A 23,366-nucleotide genomic window follows, 5' to 3' on the forward strand; every position below is an offset into this window, starting at 1 on the left:
CTCAGGCGTCGGAGCGGGCGGCCGCGGGCGCCGCCTCCGCCTCCATGCTGTTTACCCGGCTGCATTGTGGGAGTTTGACCTCCGCCGCCAACCGCCGCCTCAGCCCGCGCCGCCGCCGCCGCGCACGCCATGGGAGCCGTGACTGACGGTGAGGCGCCGCCGGCCGGGCCCGAGCCGCTCCCGGAGCCGGGCCCCGACCCGGCCGCCCCGCGAGCCCCGGCCGCCGCGGACTCGCCGGCCGCTCCCGAGGCCCCGCGGGCGGGGGTCGGCCGGGAGCGCACGCGGCGGGGCCCGGAAGGGGCGCGGGCTGCCGGGGACGCGCTGGGCGCTCGTGGGCCCCGGGGAGCCGCGAAGGGGGGACGGGGAGGCCCGCACCCGGGGGCCCGAGGGCGGGGGAGGCCGCGACCCGTGAGCGGGGTGTCGCCGCGGCCTGGCGCAGTCGGGACGGAACGCGAGCCCCCGCGGGCTCCAGCGCAGTGAGGTCCGGACGGGCCCCGGACGGGGGCCGGGGGGCGGGACGGGGTTTGGGAGCGGATGGGGACGGGGTTTGGGAGCGGATGGGGACGGGGTTTGGGAGCGGATGGGGACGGGGCGTAGAGGGTTGGGGCCACCTAGGGTGCATCAGGACCGTAAGAGATTTGAGTGTGTGTGGCTTGGGTGGGTGCTTTGTCTGCCGGAAGGAAGGCCGGACGAGGTAGAGGCTGGGTTCATGGAGAGGTGTGAGGGCCATTGAGGAAGGTGGCCGATTGGAGGAGGGACTCCGCGGATGGTCTCTGCACTGAGCGGAAATAAAACAGCTCGAGGCCTTGAGGAAGGTGGGCCGGCATGATGGGCAATGGAGGGAGGACCTAAGCAGGTATCCAGTTAAGGAGGAAGGAAGTCTCTGACGTCTGGGACGGGGACATCTAGGGGTGCCTGGTCCCTGTGGAGAGGGGGTGGCTGGTAGTCATAGGTATCTGTGGAGAGGACACTTCTGAGGAGTTGGGGGTAGAAGGGTCTCCAGGGACCAGGCAGTGGGAGGAAAGTAATAGACACACGTTTGTGGTGTGATAAAGCATAGTGAGAGGCGGCGGGGAGCTCGCAGAGATCCAGGTACTTCATGGGTAATGGTACGTTTGCTTCCTTCCAGTTTCATTGATTCAGCAGGCATTCATTCCACCTGGGCTAGGCTTTGGGCTTACAGCCCAGAACCGACAGGGGAGACCTTTTGCCCTATGAGGTTACAGGCTGGTGGGAAAGACACGGTGGATAATTAGTTTTAAGTGTGGCAACTGTTACCGTAGGGGAAGGACCAGGTTGGGAACGGTAGAAGCATGCAACAGAGATTTCTTTATTCATTCTTGGAGATCAGAAAGCCTCCCTGAAAAAGTTACCCTTAATCCCCTTATAAATACACGGGCTGGTGTTCCAGGGGGAATGACTTGTGCAAAGGCCCGAAAGTGTTGGAACAGCTCGAAGATGACAAATATTGGCTAGAATTTAGAAAGCTAAGAGCCAGAGATTTCTGAAGGCAATGGGAAACGATGAAAAGTCCCATGTGATCAGATTTGCTTTAAAAATAAAAAACACCACTACACTCTGCTATGTGAAGAATGATGAGAAAAGGGAAAGTGAGGAGTTAAGTCCCCCGCCCCAATCTCTAACATTTACATGACATTTATTGTATGTCATAGTGTTCTAATTATCCCCACTTTACAGACGAAACGGGGACACGAAGATGTTAAGTAACTTACCCAAGGTTGCACGGGTAGTAAGGTCTAGGCAGGGGTGGGCAAACTTTTTGACTCGAGGGCCACAATGGGTTCTTAAACTGGACTCAGAAGAAGGAGCTGCGGCTGTGTTTCCGACGTTGCCATGTTAACACTGCTGCTGGTGAAGGAGCGGAGGGGAGAGCAAGAGAACCCTCCGCTCTTTTGGCTCCGCGGGCCGGATAGAGCAGCCGAACAGGCCGTAGTTTGCCCACGGCTGGTCTAGAGCCTTTTGAGCTCGGCGTGTCAGCATTTTGAAAAACCCTAACGCTGGTGCTGTGTCACATATAGAAATTTTTTGATTTTTGCAACCATAGTAAAACAAAGACTTATATTTTTGATATTTATTTTATATATTTAAATGCCATTTAACAAAGAAAAATCAACCAAAAAAATGAGTTCGCGTGTCACCTCTGACACGCGTGTCATAGGTTCGCCATCACTGGTCTGGAGCAGGGGTGGGGAACCTTTTCTCTGCCAAGGGCTGTTTGTATATTTATAACATCATTCACGGGCCATACAAAATTATCAACTTAAAAATCAGCCTGCTGTGTTTGGTCAAACATGTAATTAACTCACCCCTGATGCCTTGACAGGGCCAGACCAAATGATTTTGCAGGCCTTTATAGGGCCCCTGGGCCAGATGCTCCCCACCCCTGGTCTAGAGCCTGGGCTCAAAACCAGGCAGAATGGCTCCAGAGTTCTTGTCCTTCACCATTCTGATTAATGTCTCAGCTCCTACTGCTGTGGTCCTCATACGAGCTAATGGGGGCTCCAGTGAAGAGGGAATGCAGAGGAGTGGCCGGGGGCAGAGACATGAGGGGCAGTGTCAGGACTTCAGTGATTGAGTGGATGAGGGAAGGGTCAAGGATTATCCCAGGTGTCTGAGTTGAGTGACTGCTTGTTAGTGCCACTTCTTTATTGAGGAAGAGAACTTCAAAGGAGAGAGAGGTTTCTTCAGGAGATGAGAAGGGAAGATGAGTTCTAGTAAAGTTACTGACTGCAGTCAAGTGCCCCCTACATCCTGAGAGGCCATCGGCACCACCACTTGCAAGTTGTCTGACCTTGTGCAGGTTAATTAACCTCTCCAAGCCTGGGTTTCATTCTTTGGATGGGCATAATAGTAAAACCTAGGATTAAATGCAATAAAAGTCGTAAAGTGCTTTGCACCAAGTCTGATACATAATGTTCAGTAAATAGTATTAAGTGTAAGAGCTGGTTTGCTCATTCCTTCTCCACTTTCCTTAGATGAGAACTGAGCCTTTAATCTCACAATTACCCTTCTCTGCTTGGAGATAGCCCACATATTCTTCAAGACCTACCTCGTCTGTCCCCTTTTGTCTTTCCTAGAACCAGTTAATCTTTCACCTGTAACCATGTTATTTCATGTATATTGCTGCTGTGGCCCTCAATACTTAACGTATTTAGCTTATTCTAGAGAATATTTAAGGCAACTTACCATAATGAGTAAACGTAAAATAAATGGGTGAGGAAGCAGGGCAGAAAGAACATGGAGACCAGGAAAACCAAGAAGTTACAAGTGGGGGTGATCCTCAAAATGCTAGCATAAAGTCTGCTACATTTACTAGTACAAGAAAGTGACAGTGGCTCTTGTTCCCTAGCAGTTCATACCAAGAGCTGGTCCATTCTGTGAGCTAGTGTTTATGAGAGAAGGCAGCATTAGATAACCGAGACAAGCCGTTTTTGTGATTTCGACACTGGAGAAAAGGCTTTGGGGTGCTTATAAAGAAAAGCCAGTGTCAGATCATCAACTTTCTTTTTAGCACTGAAGATCATTGGGCTGTTTCTTAACACATCAGTATTAGGTCAAAGAAGGCTAAATCACAAGTTAGAAAGCTAAAGCCAATAGACTGTGTGGTTTAGGCAAATAGCTTTGCTGGTCTGCCTTAATTCAAAGCAAAAATAAATTTTTTTTAATTCTCACTTGAGGATACTTTTCCATTGACTTTTAGTGGAAGAGAGAAAGGAGGAGGAAGAAGAAGGTGTGTGTGTGGGGGAGAGAGAGAGAGAGAGATTGAGAGAGAGAGAGAGAGAGAGAGAGAGAGAGAAAGAAACATTGATGTGGGAGAGACACATCAACTGGTTGCCTCCAGCACAAAGGCTGACTGGGACAGAGATCAAGCTGGCAACTGAGATACATGCCCTTGACCTGGAATCAAACCTGGGACCCCTTGGTCCTCAGGCTGACTCTACCACTGAGCAAACTGACCAGGTTCAGAACAAAGTTTTTTTGCTTGTTTGCTTTAAGGATATGTAGACATGCAGGAAAGAATGAACTACAACTTCTTCAGGCAGTTCTCATTAATGTGGTTTTCTTCAATTGAGATTTTGGTAAAAATCAAGCAGAAGTGAGAGAGATGTGTGATACACTTACAAGTATCTATTGCAGCCGTGGGCAAACTACGGCCCGCGGGCCGGATCCGGCCCATTTGAAATGAATAAAACTAAAAAAAAAAAAAAAAAAAAAGACTGTACCCTTTTATATAATGATGTTTACTTTGAATTTATATTAGTTCACACAAACACTCCATCCATGCTTTTGTTCCGGCCCTCCGGTCCAGTTTAAGAACCCATTGTGGCCCTCGAGTCAAAAAGTTTGCCCACCCCTGATCTATTGCTTACCTTTTCGGCACGATGCCAGGTGCTGGGTACAGCAGTAAACTGCAGAGGAAGGCCTGACTCCTACTTGAGAGAGAGAAGCAATTGTGTGCAATCAGTCAGTAAATAAGTAATTTCTGAAAAAGAACATAATTAATTTCTGAAGTTAATTGAGTTCTGAGAATGAACTAGATCGGATGGAAGAGAGAGTAATGGGGAAGGCCTGCCGGCAACTAGGTAAAATAGGGTGATCAGGTATGGCTGCTCTCAAAAGTGACATTTAATGTGAGCCCTGCAGGGTCAACTCTGAAGACTCTGAGAAAGTACAGTGAGGCCTTGACTTACGAGTTTAATTCGTTCCGTGACGGAGCTCGTAACTCAAATTACTCGTATGTCAAATCAAAAAGTGAACGAGTGAGACATGTGATGCTGGGCTGATGTTGTGACGTTCGCTGCGCCAACTAGCGGTGGGGTGTCTGAAGCTGGCTTGTAACCCGAATTTTAGCTCGCAACTCAAAGCAAAAAATCGGCCGAGAGACGGCTCGTATCTCGAAAAACTCGTTAGTTGGGACACTGGTAAGTCAAGACCCCACTGTATTCCAGATAGAGGCAACTGCTAGTGCAGAGGTCTGAGGTGAAAACAAGTTCTTCTCCCCCCAGGGAAAACAAGGGAGGCCGGTCCAGGCGGAGGTGGGCCAAGAGAGGTGTGACACAGGACGCGGTTGGAAAAAGTAAATGAGCCTTCCAGGCCGTGGAGAGGAGATGAAGTCTTCTGTGGGTACTTGGAAGTGATTGGAGGATTTTAAGCAGTAAAGTTAGTGATCTGGTAGATCTTTTAGATCATTCTGGGCCACTGTGTAGAGAATGGATTCTGGGAAGGCAGAAATGGAGCAGGGAGAGATGAGACAGGTGGGCTTGGATTAGGGTGATGGCAGTGGAGAAGACTGGGAAGTGGGTGGCTTCCATAGCTCAGTCATTTTCCTGAAAAGTTCTCAGAGGAGTACCAGTGCCTGTCTCTGAGGAATCTGATTCTGAGATGCCTGGCATGTAATCCTTACATATGGGGCTGCCTATCTTATTGAACTAAGACCTCCTGGAGGACAAGCTCTGTATGTCCTGCACCCAACACAAGGACACCTGGATTAATCTGAGGAACTGCCAGAGGGAAGGAGAGAAATCCCGTATTGTTACCTATAGATACTGAACTATGGATATTATCACCAACACAGTAATTTTATAGATGGAAAAATGGAGGTCTTGTGCAGTCAGTGACTTACTGTCACATAGCCAGTTATTGGCAGGGCCATCCTCTCTCCCCTGTTGCACTCCAGCATTTTGGCTAACTGGAAAGCAGTTTAGATGTTATCACTGCTAATTTAAGCTATGTTCACAGTTTGTATTTTGTATGTGTTAATTTAAAGGGTGGTAAACAGTGTTAGTACCCTAATAGAAATCATTTCAGAAGCCCTTTTGCAGTACAGAGAACGTTAGGTAGATATATTGATATGCTAGAGCAACAGATGGGAGATGAAGGGGGGGGTGGGGTGCTGTACTTTGTGTCTGTACTTTGCATTTAATAGAGCTTATTGGTTTTTTGGTTTTTTTTTGTTATTATTAGTTAAGGTATTACAAATGTGTCCTCATCCCCCCCATTAACCCCCAACCTCCCCCCCCCCACACACAAACTCATGCTCCCATCCCCCCGTTGTCCATGTCCATTGGTTTGGCTTATATACATGTATACAAGTCCTTCTGTTGATCTCTTCCCCTTACCCCTGCCCTCCCCTACTTTCCTTCTGGGGATTGATAGCCTGATCGCTGTTTCTCAGTCTTTGGGTCTGTCCCTTTTCATCAGTCTATGTTGTTCTCTGTAATCCACAAATGAGTGAGATCATGTGGTATTTATCTTTCTCTGACTGGCTTATTTCACTTAGCATAATGCTCTCCAGTTCCATCCATGCTGTTGCAAAAGGCAAGAGTTCCTTTTTTTTTTACCGCAGCATAGTATTCCATTGTGTATATGTACCACAGTTTTCTAATCCACTCATCTGCTGATGGGCACCTAGGCTGTTTCCAAATCTTAGCTATGGTGAATTGTGCTGCTAGAGCTTATTGGTTTTGACAGTTTAGTGGTCTTTTTAAAAAATCAAATGCATGGATATATGCTTATAAAAATTTGAAATAATCGTTTTATTTTATTTATTTATTTATTTTTTAAATATATTTTATTGATTTTTTACAGAGAGGAAGGGAGAGAGATAGAGAGTTAGAAACATCGATGAGAGAGAAACATCGATCAGCCGCCCCCCGCACACCCCCTACCGGGGATGTGCCCGCAACCCAGGTACATGCCCTTGACCGGAATCGAACCTGGGACCCTTCAGTCCGCAGGCCGACGCTCTATCCACTGAGCCAAACCGGTTCCGGCTGAAATAATCGTTTTAAATATGCCTCAGAACAGTGTGACAAAATAATGGACCTGTACTATGACTTTCTAATGTAATTGTTTATATTTTCCTATGACTGCAGAGGTGACACCACAGATCTGTAAAGGAAGGTAATAATACATACTCTAGAGCAGCGGTTCTCAACCTGTGGGTCACGACCCCTTTGGCGGTCGAACGACCGTTTCACAGGGGTCACCTAAGACCATCCTGCATATCAGATATTTACATTACGATTCATAACAGTAGCAACATTACAGTTATGAAGTAGCAACGAAAATAATTTTATGGTTGGGTCACAACATGAGGAACTGTATTTAAAGGGCCAGAAGGTTGAGAACCACTGCTCTAGAGGGTTGTTTCAAGGATGAAGTGTGATACTGTATGTAAAGCACTTGGAAGTTCAGTGACCATTATTTTATTGTCCAGAGCAGGACACTTTTCAGAGTGGAAGTAATCAAACAAGATGTTTGGTCATCAAGTAGGAGTGTATAAACACTGTATAAGTCTGCTGTTTCTATTTCAGTTGCTAATCTAATGTTAACTAGACATTAGTGGGCTCGGGTTTTTTTGCTTTTTGCTTTTCACTAGCACCAATGAATTTGCCCCCTTGTTCCCTCGGCTGTGGCCCCAGCCCAAGGGTTAGGGCTGCAGTTCAACTATTAAGTAATGTTTCTTTAGCCAATATGGATGGTTTCTCAAAGCAAGATTGGAATTTCAACCTTGACTTTATTAGTACTGTACTCTAAATATTTAAGTAAATCTAGAGAAAAATAAAAGACCTCAACAATATTTTTATTTTTTAAAAATTTAATTTTGGTTTAAGTAATTTACTTTGGCATCAGCAATTCATTTAGACTGGTCCTAAGTATCTCACAAGAGATCAGTATTTACATAAAGGAATCAAATTATCTTATTATTTTTCCACCTTAAAAATTGTTTTTAATGCTTTTAAGCTTCTTGAAAAGGGGGAGGAGGGCTAGGTGTTATTTACTATAAGAAATCAAACACAATGTAATATACCTCTGTCAGCTTAATAACTCGAGCAGGGAGGAGCTAATGATAAATTTAACAGGAATCTGTACACACATTGGTTTTACATAGCCTTGGTCTCTCTTGTTAACAGCTCAGGGCAAACCAGCTTTCTTCTCGTTAACACATCATAGATTTATTAAAGAACATTGATTAGAACTTTTTTAATGCAGAAAAAATTAAGGAAAATACCTCAATATACCATTAAGCTTACTACCTGTCAACCACTGTTGATATTTTTTTTAAGTCAGAAAATTCAGGAAGAAATGTGTCATCTTCCTCTACTTACCTTCCATTACTAATCCCACTGCCCAAAGGTCATCGCTATAAACTCTATTGTGTGCCCTTCCAGAATGATATTTAAATGCTCATAAAAAGTGAAAAGCACCTTCTCTGGTGCAAACTCTTGACTTTGAGTCCCAACTCTACTCCTTACTTCCTGTGACATTTAATTTGGGACAAATAAAAATGTCTTTTTACGTGTATCTGTAAAATAAGGGTAATAGTATCTGTTTTATAGGACTGTTGTGCAGATTAAATGTGTTTTTATGTGAAAAGCACTTAGAACAATTCCTAGCGTATTACAAGCATTATGTATTTGTTAATATGCCAAAATGTATATATCCTTTAAAATTTTATACAGGTGTTTCCACCCTCTTCTATATTATACTTCTGCAATTAATGATAGAGCTTGGAACTTTTCCTTCCTTATTCTTTTGTATCAATTTGTAGTATTTTATTCTATTTATTAATTTATTGGGGTGGCACTGGTTAACAAAATTATACAGGTTTCAGATGCACAGTTCCAACATCCATCATCAGTACACTGTATTGTATGTTTACCATCCCAAGTCAAGTCTCTGTCTATCACCATTTATTCCCACTATATCCGCCTCCCTCTCCCTCTACCCCTCATCCCCACCCCTGTCTAGGCAGTCACCACATTGTTGTCTGTGTCTATGAGTTTTTTCTTTTTTGCTCAACCCATCCCCCCCAGACATTCCCCTACCTGACAGTTGTCAGCCTGCTCTCTATGCCTCTGTCACTGTTTTGCTTATTAGTTCATTTTGGCCGGAGTGAAATCATGTGGTACTTGTCTTTCTCTGACTGGCTTATTTTGCCGGAAGCTGGTCCACCCTTGCTGCTTGACACAGTCAGTCGCTGCAGGGAAGAAACATCTGCACAGTTTTTGTTTCAAGGGACCTGGTGTATATGGCATATGTTTGCTCCCCCTCTTAGCGCTATGTGTTTTAAACAGGACCACCTCCCTGAGAAAGATTGTTTCCCCAGGTGGGGATTTTTCCCTGGAGTTAGGGATTAACAGGACTAAGGAAGGGAATAAAACCCCTTAACTAAGTGCCAGGCAGGCAGTTAATCACTTTAACTACAAACAATCATGAATAATCTTTATTTAGGATAATCTCCTTCAGTTACTTCCTTGTAGTTTAACAGAACAATAGAGTAGTGACCTTGGAATGGAGATAACAAACGCCCTAACCTTTGGAATAGAATGGATAGGATTAAAAGCAACTGGTATAAATACAAATGTAACAGGAGAATAATGGGAGAACCTGGCTATGCTGATCAACTGAACGCTGCCTCCATGTCATTCCTTCTTCCCTGACTCGGTCCACACCTTTGGGAACCCCTGGATCTGCTGGGGCTGGACCCCAACATTATTTCACTTAGCATAATGCTCTCCAGGTCCATTCATGCTGTCGCAGAGGGTAAGATTTCCTTCTTTTGTACAGCCAAGTAGTATTTCATTGTATAAATGTTCCACAGCTTTTAAAAAATCTATTTAGCTATTTTCAGTTTTTTGCTCTTACCAAATAGTGTTACAGTGGAGCTGTTTGTATAGATGTCTTTGCACACTTGTAGGAATAATTTTTAGAATACGGTACCGATCATAGGCTATATGTATTTTTAATTTTGACACATATTACTACATTGCCCTGATGCCTGCTGTTTTTCTGCTGTAATCCTGTCTGAAATTATTATCCCTTCCTGTGGTTTTCAGTTTGGATTCAGAGGGTTTAGGAACACCTGGCTGGAAAAAGCCAGCGGTGGGTTTGCATGCCTGCAATATTCCCTGCTAAACTTAACTTGCTTTCTAAAGGAAATGCTGATCTTCAGTGGTAGGTCCCAGGATTGCTGTTTCCCGAAGCAGGTGAGGTTGCAGCGCTGTGAGGGCTTCCAGTGGGGGGAGTCATTTTTGAGGGCAGGTGGAGGTGTCCTAACCGGAGGTTCTGGCCATAGTTATCAAGCCTGCACCTGTCCTTGAAGAAGTCAGTGCTTTGGAGGTTGGCCACCATTATTATCTTCCAAATTGTTTTCCTCTTTCGTTTTTGAATGTTTGCTGTTAGATGTTCTGAAAAGCTGTTTTGTAGTCGAGGTTTTAATAGCTAATGTGGAGAATAACAACTATGGGTTTTGGAAGGAGGATTCATCTGGGTTTATGAGAGACTGTCTTTCCACACCAAAATGAGAACACAGTTAAAATGGCGATGTCACCTGGCCAGAGGGCTTGGAAACGGAGAGTTGGTTTAGTGACTATAAAGGAGTAATTTCTTCCTGCCTCTGTTTGTGGAAAATGGGTAATTTCTTCTAGATATGGGTTGGCAGATAAGACAGGAAGAGGTCTAAAATGCATCTCAATTTTATGAGGAAATATTTGCTTGTCAACATACAGGTGTCATAACTGATTTTAAAGTGATTTCAATAGCAAAAAGTTTATAGGTATAATTATGGTACAACATATAACCAAATGCAGGAGGAAATCTCCCTACAGGCCTAAAGTCGAGCAGAAAACCATTCTCAGGGCAGATGTTAAGCATTTTGGTTTAAAAGCGCTTTCCAGGTGACGTTGATCCTCATAGTCAGTAAAGAAAGTAATTATGACAAGTAAGGAATGATGTTGATAACATCAATAAAATAGTTCCTAAGTCATCTTTATTGTTTTTACAGGGTGGGCCAAGGCCGGCCAGAATTATTAGTATTAGCATTCAAATTGCTTATAAAGAGCTTCAAGCATGATGATAATTTATGAAGTCAATGTATATAGTAAACAAAACATGTCTTAGGTGTGTTCAGTCTAGAGCTAATTGATGAGGTATCATTAAAAATAATAATGCTCATGACACGTGTGTGGGGAACTGTCCGCAGCAGCCCATCTTTAAGTTGAGAAAGAACAGAGCCTGTTTTTAAACTGGCCCCTCACCCCTTTGTTTTATTTTGTTGCTCTTGGAGCTGTGCTCTGCTTTATATGTGGGATTTCAGTAATTCTCATCCCCAGAGAATTTTTTAGGCAGCAACTCTTCCATGCAGTTTAAGGTAGGAAAGTTGTAACCTTGCAATATAAAGTTTGAGATAACCAAATTTGTGAGCGATCCTAACTGGGCAAAACTTTATGCATAAATGCATAGCATATATCTTTCTGAGTATACTGATCTATCTATGATATATATTCAACATTTACTCATTTTTTACCATTTTTAGGAGATGCAAGTTGTGGATTACATTTACCATAAAGACAGGATATCTTTTTTTCCCTGCTTTCCTTCTGTGAACAGGCATGCTTTTTTGTATACTTTTATTTCTGTAAAGTTTCACAGACGTCCTACAAAGTGCGAAGTTTTATTCCCATTTTGCAGGTGAAGTTAAATATTGGTTACATACATACACACCCTCAAAGTAAACACTGTGAACTAACCAGAACACTGGCCCAGAAGTTGGGCTGTGAGGAAATGCTCTCTGCTCTTAAAAGAAAGGACAGGACTGAAGCCAGAAAATGGCCTTGGCTTTCTGGTCAGAGTCCTCTGCGCTCCCAGAACCGGTCACACAGACTCCTCCGCATGCCTTCGCCTGTTCCTAACCAGGTCTCTGCTCAGCCCTGACCTGCCTCCTGAGACCTGTGACTAATCTCTGCTTCAGTTCATGCCATTGCAGCTCCTAACCGCACATGCTGCCGTAGCCCCCACCCAGCCTCCCGGCCTGTGGCCTTTTCCCAGTTGTAGTCCACTTTGTACCCTGCCCTCAGCTTAATCCTGCTGGAAAGTCCTGCCCAGGAGCCTTTAGAAACTCCCAGTTGCCTGCCAGCAAGGTCCAAGTCTACTAGCATGGCCTTGACTACTGCGGACTCCCATTCTGACCCCCGATGGCCTTTATGTGCTCGGTCCTGGGCTTTGTCTCACTCTCCCAGCCTCCCTGGTTTTCTGGGCAGTCCCGCCCAGATCCAGCTGCTGCAGCCCACAGCAGTGGGGATTGGAAAAGGACCTTTGGTTGCTTTTATGAGGCATAAGTAATATATAAAGACTTGTGCATATTTAATGTCTACAATTCGTTGTGTTTGAACATATGCAAACACCTATGATACCATCACCACATCAGAGCTTTCTTTTTCAAATAACAGCTAACAGATTTTGAGTACGCATATGGCTCAAAAATCAAATGATATAAAAGCATGTTTCCCCCTTTACAGCTTGTTGCTCATCTAGCCCCCTTACACTGCCCCTCTCTCAGTAACCTCTTTTATTAGTTCCTTGTATATCATTTCAGGGTATCTTTGTGAATATACGCACATGTGAATATATATATTCTTATTCCCCTTCATTTTTATATGGAGGAAACATGCCAAACACACAGTTCTTCACCTTGCTCTTTCAACAAGTTTTCTTAAGTGATCTCTTTGTATCAGTACATTGATTTTTTTGCTTTTTTATAGTTTCATGGTATTTCATCATATTCCTGTACCAAAATTTATTTAACTAGTCGCCTGTTGATGGACATATTGCACATGTGCAAGTATATCTAGGATTATTGATTCACAGGATATATATTATTTGAAATTTTGATAGATGTCTTTTAGCTTTTTTAATTGATAATTTTTAAATATCAAAAAAGCAGCTCAAATTCCACTTCTCCTAAAATCCCCAAACCAAAGGGAGCTCTCATCCTAATTTCTTCTGCTGTGTGTCTGTCACTCATTAGCAATCACGTGTGTTATTTCCCTAACTGAAGTGAAAGAACTCCGCGCTTTCTTTCACATCCTCAGAACTTACTCTGGTACCTATAGATGCATCTGCTCATTGATCAGATGTTCATGTCTTTTGTTCAAGAAGAGAAATCTGTGCTGTGGACCTGAGCATAAGGAAGCTGCGTGCTACTTACTAGTGGTTTATTGAGACAAAGCTCTCTTTGGAGGGCAGATGCTCTCAGGCAGGCGCCACAACCGATTTTAAAATATTTATTGAGCATCAGAAATATAGACACAGTGAGAGGCTAGGGAGGAAGAAGAATGAGCAAGACAGGGCTGGTCCTTATGAATCCTTCCCCAAGTTTACTAGGCCTTTATAGTGTTTTAAACATATTTCAAAAATGTTTGTAATTGGGAAATTACATACATAAAAGTGCACAGATTTTAAGTATACAGGTGGAATGATTGCAAAATCTGCTTGAAACATTATTTGTTAGTTACTAAACTTTTAAAAATCTCTTGAAAAACTCGTTCTGGTAATAGCTTCCCCTAAGTCAGGGTAGTCACTCCCCAATTTCTCTGTTCCTTTTGTCCTGTTCCCTGAATGCATTTATATTTGAAATCCCTGATCCTCAATAAAGTAGGATGTCTAGGCATCTGGGAGGCAGAAGGGGTTTGGGGTGGGAGGAGAGGTAATTGGAAGAGCAGAGATAAGAAGACTGACAAAGGAACTGAGCAGTATAAATTGAACACCAGCCCTAGCTGGTTTGGTTCAATGGGTAGAGTGTCATCCTGCGGACTGAAGGGTCCTGGGTTCAATTCCATTCAAGGGCACATGCCTGGTTTGCGGGCTCCATCCCATGTAGTAGGTGTGCAGGAGGCAGCCAATCAATGATTCTCTATCATCATCAATGTTTCTATCTCTTCTTCTCCCTCTCTGAAATCAATAAAAAATATATTAATAAATAAATTGAACAACAGACTGCTTATCCATTGTATATTTACTTTTATTTTAACAAAGTTTGTTTGTTTGTTTATCCTCACCCCAGGATATTTTTTCCATTGATTTCTGGAGTGGAAGGGAGGGAGGAGAAGGGAGAGAGAAATATCAATGTGAGAGAGACACATCAATTGGTTGCCTTCCACACACACCCCCTGACCGGGGCTGGGATTGTACCTGCAACCCATGTCCTTGACCTGGAATCCAACCTGAGATCCTTCAGTGCGTGGGCCAATGCTCTAACCACTGAGCACACCACCAGGGTACATGTTTATAGTTTTTAAAAAAGCAATTCATTTTCTGCAGTTTAATCTCTTCAAGTACTGTGTTTTGTCTCCATCTCCTCAAATAGCATTGTTGGTGATGAAAAACAAAGCATTAGTTGGTATTTTAAAGTGTAAAATTAAAACACCTGATGAATCTGTAAGCAGTCTATCAAAGCCATGACTCAGAACAAAACCCAATTCTAAAATGTTTATCTGATGTCACAGAATAAATTTTAAAACAAGCCATTTGCCCTCTACAGTTTATCTCAGCTGCACCTGCCATCGAGAATGCTGCCCACACACAGGAACTGTTGTTTAAAGATTTTGCTGTTGATTCATCAGGCAGGCTCTCCAGGAATTATTTACACTTTAAATTATTATAAAAAATGCATGCACATGTTAAAAACCAAACACAATTCTACAAAGCCATTTAGAAAATTAAAGCTTTTCTCATCCTTTGTCATCTCTTACCAGAAACGATCAGTATTACCAGTTTCTTGTATATTCTCCCAAAGATACTCTGTGAATAAAAAAGCATACCGCATGTGTGATGTGTGAACACAGACACACACCAAGCCCTCCTCCATTTCTACACAAATGGCAACAAGCGGTGTGTTCTGCACCTGTTTTGTTTTCATTTTACTAAACATCTGGGTTGTTTTGTTTTTTTGGGCAACGTTATATATATACACCCACACTATTCTTTTGGCTGCATAATATGTAATTTAAGCAGTTTCTTCCTGGTGAATGTTTACGTTTGCAATCTTTCCTCTACAAACAGCACTGTTAAGGACATCCCTTTACATTTATTTCTGTGCATGGGTGCACATGTATCTAGAGTATGAATTCCTAGAATGTGCCTTTTAAATAGTGTTTGTTTTGGCCCAGTTGCCCTGCAAAGAGTGTACCAGTTTACTTTCCATCAGTGTATTTAAGTGCGGTTTCTCAACACTCTTGCTAACACTTCTATTATCAGGTCATTTGTTCTTTGCCATTCTTTTTTTTTCTTTTTTTTTTTTTTTTTTACATTTTATTGATTTTTTACAGAGAGGAAGAGAGAGGGATAGAGAGTTAGAAACATCGATGAGAGAGAAACATCGATCAGCTGCCTCCTGCACACCTCCCACTGGGAATGTGCCCACAACCAAGGTACATGCCCTGGACCGGAATCGAACCTGGGACCCTTCAGTCCGCAGGCTGACGCTCTATCCACTGAGCCAAACCAGTTTCATTCTTCTTGATGAAAATGATATTTTGATGTGGTTTCAAATTGTCTTTCTGTTTTGATCCAGAATGATTTTGTACAGGAAGAATAGCTCAGGGCTGCCAGGCCACTTCTTACTCATCATAATCATCTCTGCTGCTTTTCTAATTCCTTTTTTTCTTTGCCTTGGAGCAAAAGTGAGACAGACTTGTTCAAAAAAAAAAAAATCCGTTTGGGGAAAGAACATTGCATATATAATGACTAGATTACACATTTAAAAAAACACACACTGAGTTCATTTATTTGACCCATTTCTCTTCTCGTTTCCTAGGCTGCCACTCTTTCCTCTGTTCCTTTTATTCCTTTCACCAGAGGACCTCACACTAGTCAGAGACATGAGAACTTCAATCTTCCTTCTGTCTGAACAGATTTTTCCAAATAAAGTTCTCCAAGAATTATTAGCTTATTTCCTTGGCGGTACCTGAAAATTATTTCTACTCAGCAAACCAGCAGTAGAATCACAGTTCTGTAAGGGCTGGGCTTTTCACTGCTGTAACCCCAGCCCTAAGATAATGCCTGACACACATAGACACTCGTCAGCTTTATTTGTATGTATGTATGTATATATATAGTAGTAAAACCTACATAATATAAAATTGACCATTTTAACAATTTTTAAGTGTACAGTTCAGTGGCATAGAGTACATTTACATTTCATTGGTTTTCTTTCGGATGAACGCATGAGTAGTGATACTTGTTTTTTGTTTCTGAAATTAACAAGAGCCAGATGGTCTTTTAATTCACATTGTTCTTTCCTCCAGATGAAGTCATACGGAAGCGTCTCCTAATTGATGGAGATGGCGCTGGAGATGATCGCAGAATTAATCTGCTAGTGAAAAGTTTCATTAAATGGTGCAACTCTGGATCCCAGGAAGAGGGGTACATCTTTTCACTGTTGTTTCTATACCACTGTCCTCATGTGATTCTAGGCCTTATACACAGTTCTGATAATATTGCAGATTTTCACCCACCTTAAATGTCCAATTGAGTCAACTCTTGGTTAATCAAGAGTGGGTTTTTCTGGCCTTAATTCTCTGGAGAGGCCTGCTTTATGTTTGGTAAAAGGTGTAGAAGGCATAGTGACTAGAAGAAATGAAGATTAAATCCAGGCTCATTATTTAGTCACTTTTAGCAGATATGTGTTTAAATGTCTAAATAAAATGTTCTTTTTTTTTTTTTTAATATATTTTTTATTGATTTTTTTTACAGAGAGGAAAGGAGAGAGATAGAGAGTCAGAAACATCGATGAGAGAGAAACATCGATCAGCTGCCTCCTGCACATCTCCCACTGGGGATGTGCCCGCAACCCAGGTACATGCCCTTGACCGGAATCGAACCTGGGACCTTTCAGTCCGCAGGCCGACGCTCTATCCGCTGAGCCAAACCGGTTTCGGCAAAAATGTTCTTTTTTTAATAAGCTAATAGGTTGCCGCAAAGTTTTGTACATATTTAATAATTTTTAAATTAGAAAAATTTTCCTCATTTGAATTAGCTTTTCACATAGACAAATAACCATATAGAGTGAAAAAATTGTGAGAATTGTGAAGACAAAAAATCTGATCAAAACATTTAAAAAAGTATTTAAAACAAGTAGCTGTTTAAATTAAACTTATACTGATAGGAACAACAATACCATCTTTGCATTTTTAACTAAAGCAGTTATAAACTCAAGTGTACTATATTTGGGGAAAGAAAACAAGGGACAGATAGTCTAAATTATTTAAAGTAAAGCAAAGGATTCAGAACTTTATGTAATTTAATTAGCAAATGTTTGCCTACACTATAAATAGTTCAAGTTTGGTAATCCGCAAAAACCTTTATTCTGTTTTTCTCTCTTTTTTATTAGTTACAGCCAGTACCAACGTATGCTGAGTACACTGTCCCAGTGTGAATTTTCCATGGGCAAAACTTTGCTGGTATATGATATGAATCTCAGAGAAATGGAAAATTATGAAAAAATTTACAAAGAAATAGGTAAAGAAACCTAAATTAATTAATCTTTAGCTATAATTTTAATTTTTATGGCCTAAGGGAAATAATACTTGCAAGTATTTTTCTTTGATTAGTAGTAAAATAATGACAATAACAATATTAATAGAATATAGTAAAATCAGTTACAAAAATGTATTTTAATATGATATAGTACTTTACAATTTTTTTAAAAAATGTCAGCATCTATTTTATTAGCAATGGAACTTAATTTAAAAACACATTTTAAATTTGAAAATGGATGGAGATTATAGATGTTGTTACAACTATCTTAAAAAACCTTTTTCTATAGAATGTAGCATTGCTGGAGCACATGAAAAAATTGCTGAGTGCAAAAAGCAGATTCTTCAAGCAAAACGAATACGAAAAAATCGCCAAGGTAAGAGTTTTGTGGGATTTAGTTAGTGTGCGAATACTTTATTACTGACTAGGATTTTCATGATTTTTTTTTTTTTTTAATGTTATGAGGTAAAATCTTTAGCTAGAATCAGCCTGAATTGTAAAAAAGAATTAGGAGCCCTAGCTGGTTTGGCTCAGCGGATAGAGCGTTGGCCTGCAGACTGAAGGGTCCCAAGTCTGATTCAGGTCAAGGGCACATACTTCGGTTGCAGGCTCCTCCCCAGCCTGGGCCCTGGTTGGGCATAGGCAGGAGACAACCAATTGATGCGTTTCTCTCACATCGATATTTCTCTCTTGTCTTTTCTTCTCTCTTCCACTCTCTCTAACAATCAATGGAAAAATATCCTCGGGTGAGGATTAAAAAAGAAAAAAGAATTAGGAGCCGAACTTAATTCTTCAAAATTATATTATTCTTTAAAATAGAGAAGGAAGGTTATGCTAAAAAAATTTTTATTTTTCCTGGATTGAAATGATTATGCAAGTATTTCTTAAGTATTTTTTTGTTTTTGTTTTGTTTTTTTACTGTCTTCAGACCCCTTTGCCTAAATAATATAATGGTTAATCTGCAAAGGCTATTTACACAAGTACATTAGATTTAGGATTTTGTTTGTTGTTTATTAGTTTAATTGGAGTGCTTAAAAAAATAATTTAAGCCCACTGAGTTGTTTGTTTTTTTTTATAATATATTTTTTATTGATTTTCTAGAGAGAGGAAGGGAGAGGGATAGAGAGCCAGAAACATCGATGAGAGAGAAACACCGATCAGCTGCCTCCCGCACACCCCCAACTGGGGATGTACCCGCAACCTAGGTACATGCCCTTGACCGGAATCAAACCTGGGACCCTTGAGTCCGCAGGCCGACACTCCATCCACTGAGCCAAACCAATCAGGGCCCCACTGAGTTTTTATTAAGTACAAAGCAAGCAAATATTTACAAGCTGCCTAAATAATAAGAGGAAGGTTAAAGTTTTGCTCTCTTTGTTCTTAAATTAGGGTATGTCCTTATTGCAGTCCATAAAAACAATTTCAAAACAATTTTTAAAGGCAGAGGTATTGTTCCTCCTATAATGTAAATTGAAAGAAAGACAGAAAGAAATAAAATGTATAATTAGAATTGTGACATATATGAAAAACTAGAAGGAAATGGAAAATGTTAATGGTTATTTGGGGTTGTACGTTTTTATGGCTTAAGTTTTTTTTGTTTGTCACACTTTTGTTGAATTAATATGCAGATTTCCAAAACAATAAATTTTACTTTTTAACGAATAATTACAATGATGTTCAATTCCTTTTTTTTAAAGTTGTTTTTTTAATTCAGTCTAAAATGCATGTGGTCAAGTTTTGGTGGTGAGTTTACAGCAAGATATACCAATTAATAAATCAATTGTAAATTATTTTTAAATGTTACACATTGTTTTTGTTGACGAGGGCTTTCAAATGAATGCTGCTATTTATCATTTCATAAGAAAGATTAACGGAAGATACATGGTTTATCCTGGAAGTCTCAGTGGAGCAGAAACAAGGTTCCTGAATTTTAAATCATTTCTAGGTTTCTGAAATCTTTGCCTTTAGAATGAGTGAGAAGTACAATTTGCTGTTGTCTAAGGTCTGGACTTAATGGTATGCTACATTTACCTTGCTGATGGTTTATTTGCTGGGCAAATAGTATACAGTCCTCTTTAGAATCATCCACTGGATCAGTAATGACTTAAGATCATGTATGCCTCTGCTGGCCTCTTGTATTCTGCCCATGAAAAGGCAAGTGGAAAACAGAGCAGGAGCTAACGTGCTTGCTTGGAACACTTGAAGTCGTGTGTCATTACAGTTGTAGCTGAGTCAAGTGACACTGGCAGTACTCTTTCCTTCCTAAAACCTTTCATTTCCTTATGAACTAGGAAAGTGATTTGGAAAGACTTGTGATATTATACATTTTGTTTTGATATCCAGGTTCAAAAAAACCTTAATTTTATATCTTTCAGAATATGATGCTTTGGCAAAAGTGATTCAGCATCATCCAGACAGGCATGAGACATTAAAGTAAGTTTAGAGCTTTACTAGAAAGTAACTAATCTTTATACGTGTTTACATACTGGCCTATGCATTCCATTTTTTTTAGGAATACATAATATGTTTCAAAAGGAGGGACCAGGTTGCCAATATGACATAGTCTGATACTATTAAATAGATATTTTTAATGCTCCTGCCTATACTGCTTGTAGTTCTGAAATAAACACATGTAATATGCATCAATATGAAAATGAATAAATAGAATATGTCCTACTTATATAGTGTAATACTAAATAGTAGTTAAAAAGAATAAAGTAGAAATACTCTTTTTAAACACATAATCAGAGAAAAGAAAAACAGAAGATATGTAAGGTGGGGCAAACGTAGGTTTACAGTTGCGAGTGGGAGAAACACAGTTCATTCTTGTATTATTGTTTACTAATTATTGTATTATTGTCCATATGAACAACTGTAAACCTACTTTAGAGATAGAAATATATGCTTTAAAAGAGGATTGGAATACAGTGATTGCCTGAGTGGGTGGTAAAGGAAGAAAAATGGCTTGGGCTAGAGGACTGGGGGAAGATTCAAAGTGTGTCAAGCAAATCTGTACTGTTGCCGAAACCGGTTTGGCTCAGTGGATAGAGCGTCGGCCTGCGGACTGAAGGGTCCCGGGTTCGATTCCGGTCAAGGGCATGTACCTGGGTTGCGGGCACATCCCCAGTGGGGGGTGTGCAGGAGGCGGCTGATCGATGTTTCTCTCTCATCAGTGTTTCTGACTCTCTATCTCTCTCCCTTCCTCTCTGTAAAAAATCAATAAAATATATTAAAAAAAAAAAAAAATCTGTACTGTTTCATTTCTTTTCCCAAAAACCCAACTTGAAATAAGTGTGACAAAATGTTGTTAAAACTCATCAATTCTTGGGGTTTGATATTCTGTTACCTATGTTTTCCTATACTTTAAGAAGTATATAGAAGTTTCATTTTAATGAAAATAAATGCATACTTAGAAGTTAAGAATAAATCACAGTAGCTTTAAAAGTCTAATTATAATAGAGTGTTATAACTCATCCTTTTTTTATTTTTAAAAACTACTTAGTAATTAAAAAGTTAGTTATTCTGAATTCTGTTCCTCCATTAGCAAAATATAACACTTTTCTTGTTTTTAGGGAACTAGAAGCTCTGGGCAAAGAATTGGAGCATCTTTCACATATTAAAGAAAGTGTTGAAGATAAGGTATTTGCATATATATGTTAGATTTCATGATATGTATGTTTATAGATCAATGTGTATTAATTTTTTTCTTGTTAACACAGCTGGAATTGAGACGGAAACAGTTTCATGTTCTTCTTAGTACCATCCACGAACTTCAGCAAACACTGGAAAGTAAGTAGAAATAGTTTAATAACGAATGTTTATAAGGATTTTTAATGGCCCAGGGACATGCCTTCTAAAATATACATCTCAAAGAGAGAGTACACATTCAATTTTAGAACATCAGTGTAGTTGGATGGCGTTAGAAAGTACTCATGTTGTTCAGCTTTCTGAATATATGCAGAAAAATCTGAATTTGTAGTAATATCTGATTTAAACACATATCCAGTAGTCTATAATAAGAGCAATTTAAGGATAATAGATTTGGAATTTTTTTGGTTTATTACAGTTTATTGCTATAAAGTAACGATGCAGGACCCAGGCAGGCCATAAGTGAGTGAAGTAGTTAGTGATAAGCATATTTGCATACTCAGTAGAATAGTGGGTGCTTTGGGGGAACTGTAGACTTGCTCATGGTATTGATTATAACCAATAGGAAATTTCTGTATTATCTGATCTGATTGTTTTCAAGAAAAGCTAAGACCTAGGTTTTTGTTTAAAGTGAAATCTATCACGTAAGTTTTACATTATTTACATCAGTTTCACATTTACGAATACACAAGAACAACCAAAATGGAACTTTTAAAACCAACCACTTGTGTGTGCTGATTACAGTCATAGGCTATTATTTTGCCATTTTTATTTTAAATTGACTGTCTAATAAAGGATAAACATTTTTATATATTTATTAGGCATATAATTTAAGCAAATTTGACTCAAGTTTTATGTTTCTGTCTCAATCACAGATGATGAGAAGCTCTCGGAGGTAGAGGAGGCTCAGGAAACAAGCATGGACGCAGATCCTAAGCCATAGGCCAGCGCTCACCACTCCCCAGCTATTGAAGGAGCAACACGAGCTTAGTGTGTTTAGCATTTGCTGTGCTCTTGAGAAATTTAAAGTTTTGTCAGTGAACTAATTTGCTTTTAAATGTTTATGTACAGTTCATTCATATTTCTTCACACAAAGGAAAATGACTCCGCTATATATTTGTTTTGTTATTGAAATACCTTTTTTATTCTTAAACTTAAAAGGTAGGAAGCAGCATCCAAAACTGTTCAATAAAACTTTTTCAAGCTCATTAGTATTCTAGGAAGTTTTTAACTATTAACATTGATTTGCTTACAAAATAAGCTGAAAGATTGTGAGGAGGTGGTGTTACTAGGATGTCCATGAGAAAGTGAATCAACTTCTGGAAATTGTTACCACTTTTTAAAATAGGTATAATTGTCCTTTCTTTGTTTGTTTTGTGTGGTTTTTAAAAAATATATTTATTTCAGAGAGGAAGGGAGAGAGTGAGTGAGAAATAGAAACATCAATGAGAGAATCATTGATCGCCTGCCTCCTGCATGTGCCCTGACAGGGAGTCGAACCAGTGACCTCCTGGTTCATAGGCCAACGCTCAACCGCTGAGCCATGCCAGCAGGCATTGTTACCACTTTTGAAGTGGAGTATTTGGACAGGCTTCAGGAGGGCTGTGTACTTGCAAAATATGTGCAAAATGTTTGTGGTGGATGGTCATTGTGGGACAGGTTCCATGATGTTAAGAACCACTGGTGTAAAAGGCAAAGCCAGTCCATATGCATTATTTTCCAGATCGCTCTCCTTAATACTTGAGCAATGTGGTCGTTAAATGTTTTGTTCAGCCCTAGCGGTTTGGCTCGGTGGATAGAGCGTTGGCCTGTGGACCTAAGGGTCCCAGGTTCGATTCCGGTCAAGGGCACATGCCTGGGTTGCGGGCTTGATCCCCATTGGGGGGTGTGCAGGAGGCAGCCAGTCAATGATTCTCTCATCATTGATGTTTCTATCTCTCTTTCCCTCTTAATTACTCTCTGAAATCAATAAAAATATATTTAAAAAAAATAATAAAAATAAATAAATGTTTTGTTCATATTTCCTCTCAACTGTTTTGTTCCTTGGGAATAACTTTCAGTGGAGAAAAGTCGATAAAGTGAAGAGTAATTTTAGAATAGTATATGAATATGGTCTTGCTTAAAGGAATTCATGACCTTTTTAAAAAGTAAACTAAGGCTGAATCACCTGTAATTTTCTTAAGTATTAAATTACATTTTCAATACTTGTTAGGTTTCATCTTTATTCATTTATTTTAGTTCAGAAACATGACACTTTACATGAATCATACCTTAATAGTGTTACATTTTTATAATTTTAAGAATTTTTATATTTAAAAACATGAAAATTTGAAATTAGCTCAGTTGTAGTTATATTAAAAGTGTCATAATACCTTTTT

At 40.3% G+C, this 23,366-nt stretch overlaps 2 protein-coding genes across 3 annotated transcripts in view; one reads left to right on the forward strand and one right to left on the reverse strand.

Moving 5' to 3' along the window:
• SYNPR (synaptoporin) overlaps positions 1–23,366 on the reverse strand; it is a 564,283-nt gene that overhangs the window by 88,842 nt on the left and 452,075 nt on the right. The window lies entirely within an intron of this gene.
• THOC7 (THO complex subunit 7) lies at positions 14–23,008 on the forward strand. 2 transcript variants are annotated; one of them, XM_059663075.1, is made up of 8 exons: positions 14–148; positions 16,110–16,227; positions 17,195–17,322; positions 17,630–17,716; positions 19,716–19,773; positions 20,913–20,979; positions 21,060–21,129; positions 21,864–23,008. In XM_059663075.1, the coding sequence occupies exons 1-8, from the start codon at positions 130–132 to the stop codon at positions 21,929–21,931; spliced, it is 615 nt and encodes a 204-aa protein (XP_059519058.1). In that variant the 5' UTR covers positions 14–129; the 3' UTR covers positions 21,932–23,008. The 2 variants fall into 2 exon arrangements, with proteins under 2 accessions (XP_059519058.1, XP_059519059.1); XM_059663076.1 differs by lacking the exon at positions 14–148 and adding an exon at positions 455–481.

The sequence above is a fragment of the Myotis daubentonii genome, chromosome 14 (genome assembly GCF_963259705.1).
Source record: "Myotis daubentonii chromosome 14, mMyoDau2.1, whole genome shotgun sequence".
Classification (NCBI taxonomy): Eukaryota; Metazoa; Chordata; class Mammalia; order Chiroptera; family Vespertilionidae; genus Myotis; species Myotis daubentonii.

What these genes read in the sequence shown, in the direction of transcription:
- THOC7 (XM_059663075.1), top strand. An exon ending in AAAAATTTACAAAGAAATAG is followed by an intron (nt 17,323 to 17,629) that starts GTAAAGAAACCT and finishes CTTTTTCTATAG; the next exon opens with AATGTAGCATTGCTGGAGCA. An exon ending in GACAGGCATGAGACATTAAA is followed by an intron (nt 19,774 to 20,912) that starts GTAAGTTTAGAG and finishes TCTTGTTTTTAG; the next exon opens with GGAACTAGAAGCTCTGGGCA.